The sequence below is a fragment of the Toxorhynchites rutilus genome, chromosome 1, assembly GCF_029784135.1.
Source record: "Toxorhynchites rutilus septentrionalis strain SRP chromosome 1, ASM2978413v1, whole genome shotgun sequence".
Taxonomy (NCBI): domain Eukaryota; kingdom Metazoa; phylum Arthropoda; class Insecta; order Diptera; family Culicidae; genus Toxorhynchites; species Toxorhynchites rutilus.
This window is the reverse complement of record NC_073744.1, coordinates 125,412,903-125,415,858: the sequence shown is the minus strand read 5'-3', so window position 1 is coordinate 125,415,858 and position 2,956 is coordinate 125,412,903. Positions and strand designations below refer to the sequence as shown.

At 41.3% G+C, this 2,956-nt stretch overlaps 1 protein-coding gene across 1 annotated transcript; it reads left to right on the top strand.

Annotated features, from left to right (window-relative positions):
- Positions 1-1,129: 1,129 nt before the first annotated feature.
- Positions 1,130-2,480, top strand: LOC129777111 (argininosuccinate synthase). Its single transcript, XM_055783185.1, has one exon. The coding sequence runs from the start codon at positions 1,188-1,190 to the stop codon at positions 2,421-2,423; it is 1,236 nt and encodes a 411-aa protein (XP_055639160.1). The 5' UTR covers positions 1,130-1,187; the 3' UTR covers positions 2,424-2,480.
- Positions 2,481-2,956: the final 476 nt, after the last annotated feature.

The window sequence follows — 2,956 nt, the reverse complement described above, 5'->3', positions numbered from 1 at the left end:
TATAAACTTCTAGTAATTTGTGTGTTGGGCCAAGTAGAACGTAGAAAACATAAAGAAAATTATTCTTTGATAGAATTTGCCGCCTTGATCCTTACAATGCAATACATTTTCTAAAATTTCAGCTAAAACTTCATCATTATGATGAAAAGTCATTCTCAGACACGCATACGAAAAAAGAGATTTACATTCATAATGTTCATTTCGAAATATATTTTTTTCCACCTTAAAATCCCACGAAGTTAAAAGACGTCAACGTGAATTCACTGTGTAAAAAAATCCTAAGTTTATTCTTAAATTTCGTTTCATTCTAAAATAGTATACAAATAAATAATTTCGTAGTCCTGCGCCAACCAATATGGTCGTGTCTTGGAAATCATCCTCTATATATATTTTTGAAACGTGATTTTATCACTGTTGCGGCACACGTCACTTTATAAGCAGTGTGTCTTCCAGAACCCAATCAATTTTTGAAACAATAGGATTAGCGTGATTAATTCCCATCTAATCTCTATCGCATTGTTTCGAAGGATAGGGATACAGAAGACAAATCGAGAAATCTGCCCTATATAAAGAGACCAAAAATCCAGCACGATCTCTTACTCTGCTTCAAGGTAGATAGCGTATAGCCACATCGAAAGTGTTTCATCTGCGTTGTGATATCGGAAATAAAGTTGTGAAATCGGAAATAAAATTGTGAAATCGAACCTAGTTCTTTCAAATAAAACCCGGACATAGAAATTGCTCGTACAAGCACTAAGAAACAAGGGGTCGTAGTACTGATGGATTGTTTTTATATTGTATTGGTTTAAAAATGATAATAACAATTTATCTTCTTCATCATCATCATGAACATCCATAATTGAATAACTTGAACAAGAGTACGATGGGGAAAAGAAATACTAGACGGTACACATATTCTGACATAATATTCACTTTAGGTCAATACAGATCGAACTATTTTTGCGAATTTGAATCATATTAAATAATAAAATCGAGAATTTAGGTAATAGCTCGTATACAACCATGAACGAACGGCAGATTATTCAACGACTGATTATTCGCGTACGATCACCCTCCTTATCATCGTTTGATAACCTTTTTCAAAATTTCTCGGTAAACAAACAGCACTTCATTACAACAGTTTCGGGTATAACGTTGAATCGTACAGATCGAAGCCAATCACTGCAATGTCCCAGGAAAGAATTCTACTGGCCTATTCCGGTGGTCTGGATACCAGCTGTATCCTCAAGTGGCTGCTCGAGAAGGGATACGAAGTGATCTGCTTCATGGCTGATGTGGGCCAGGATGAAGACTTCAGTGCTGCCCGGGAGAAAGCTCTCCGCATTGGTGCCCAAGATGTGATCATCAAAGACATGAAGCAGTTGTTTGTGGAAAAGTGCGTTTGGCCAGGACTGCAGATGGGATTGATCTATGAAGATCGTTATCTACTTGGTACATCGCTAGCAAGACCCTGCATATCGATCGGGCTGATTGAATCGGCAGCTGAGCGATCGTGCACAATCATTGCGCATGGTGCCACCGGCAAGGGAAACGACCAGGTTAGATTTGAGTTGAGCTGTTATGCGTTGAACCCACAAATCAAAGTGATCGCTCCTTGGCGTTTGCCCGAGTTTTGCGAGAGATTCCAGGGACGATCGGATCTGTTGGAGTACGCTCAAAAGCATGACATTTCGGTTTCGGCTACGCCGAAAGCTCCCTGGTCAATGGATGCTAATATCATGCATATCAGCTACGAATCGGGTATTTTGGAGAATCCAGCAGTCGCGGCTCCAGATGAGTTATATCAAATGACTCAATCACCAGTGAAAAGCCCAAACACTCCGATGAAGGTTGAAATCAGCTTCAAAGAAGGTGTTCCAGTGAGTGTAACAGAACTGCAAAGTGGTAAGAAAATGGACACACCGTTAGATATTCTCACTTACCTGAATCAGCTCGGGGGAGAGCACGGCGTGGGAAGAATCGATTTGGTAGAGAATCGTTATCTTGGACTGAAATCTCGCGGAGTGTATGAAACGCCCGGTGCTACAATATTGCACATTGCCCATCGGGATCTAGAGGTGTACTGTTTGGATCGTGAAATTTTGAGAGTCAAATCGTTTCTAGCATCCAAAATGGCCGATTACGTATACAATGGGTTCTGGTACTCACCGGAAGCGGAATATGTGAAATCGTGTCTGATTGCATCCCAAAGCAACGTCACTGGTAGTGTTGTAGTGGAAATTTACAAAGGACACGCAATGGCAGTTTCCAGGAAGTCCGCCAAGAGTCTTTACAATCAAGAATTGGCATCGATGGATGTTCATGGGACACTCTCACCCAGTGCCGCTACTGGGTTCATCGAAGTCAACGCTATGAGGTTGAAAGAACATCATCGAGTGTTCGGAAGTGCTAATATGCAATAAAAAACCTGTTTCAAAAATGTTTCCCTTCGAAAAATATACATTTTACAATCTCAATAATCGCTTCGTGTTTTTTTAAAGGTTCATACAGCACGGTAAATGTTTGTGGAACAAAATCATCACCAAAAGTCACCACTTTTCTCTACTTCTTCTATTATTCCATCGTGAAAGCCTCCCAGCATTCAATGTTCTATGTTGGCACAATCAGCCTAGTCTCCGCCCAGAAGTTTTTTTTCTCATTTCGCCATGTAATGTCCGCCTTCCTCGACTCTTGTGCTGTTCCATCCCAGGGCATCAATGGGTGCAATGTCAACCGATTGGACAACGATCGGAGTTCGGAATGTGTAGAAACACCCCGTCAACGGCAACGATGGCAGGGGGAAGTGAGCAAAGGGACACGAAAATACATCAAATAAATCGAGATTGGGCGGTTATTTACATTTCCGTAGTTAGATAGACTTTTCACCCTTCGATGTGTGATGCACCCGCGGGCAGAGTCCAACCGAACGCAGGCATTTCAACGGTTCAAGGGGTTG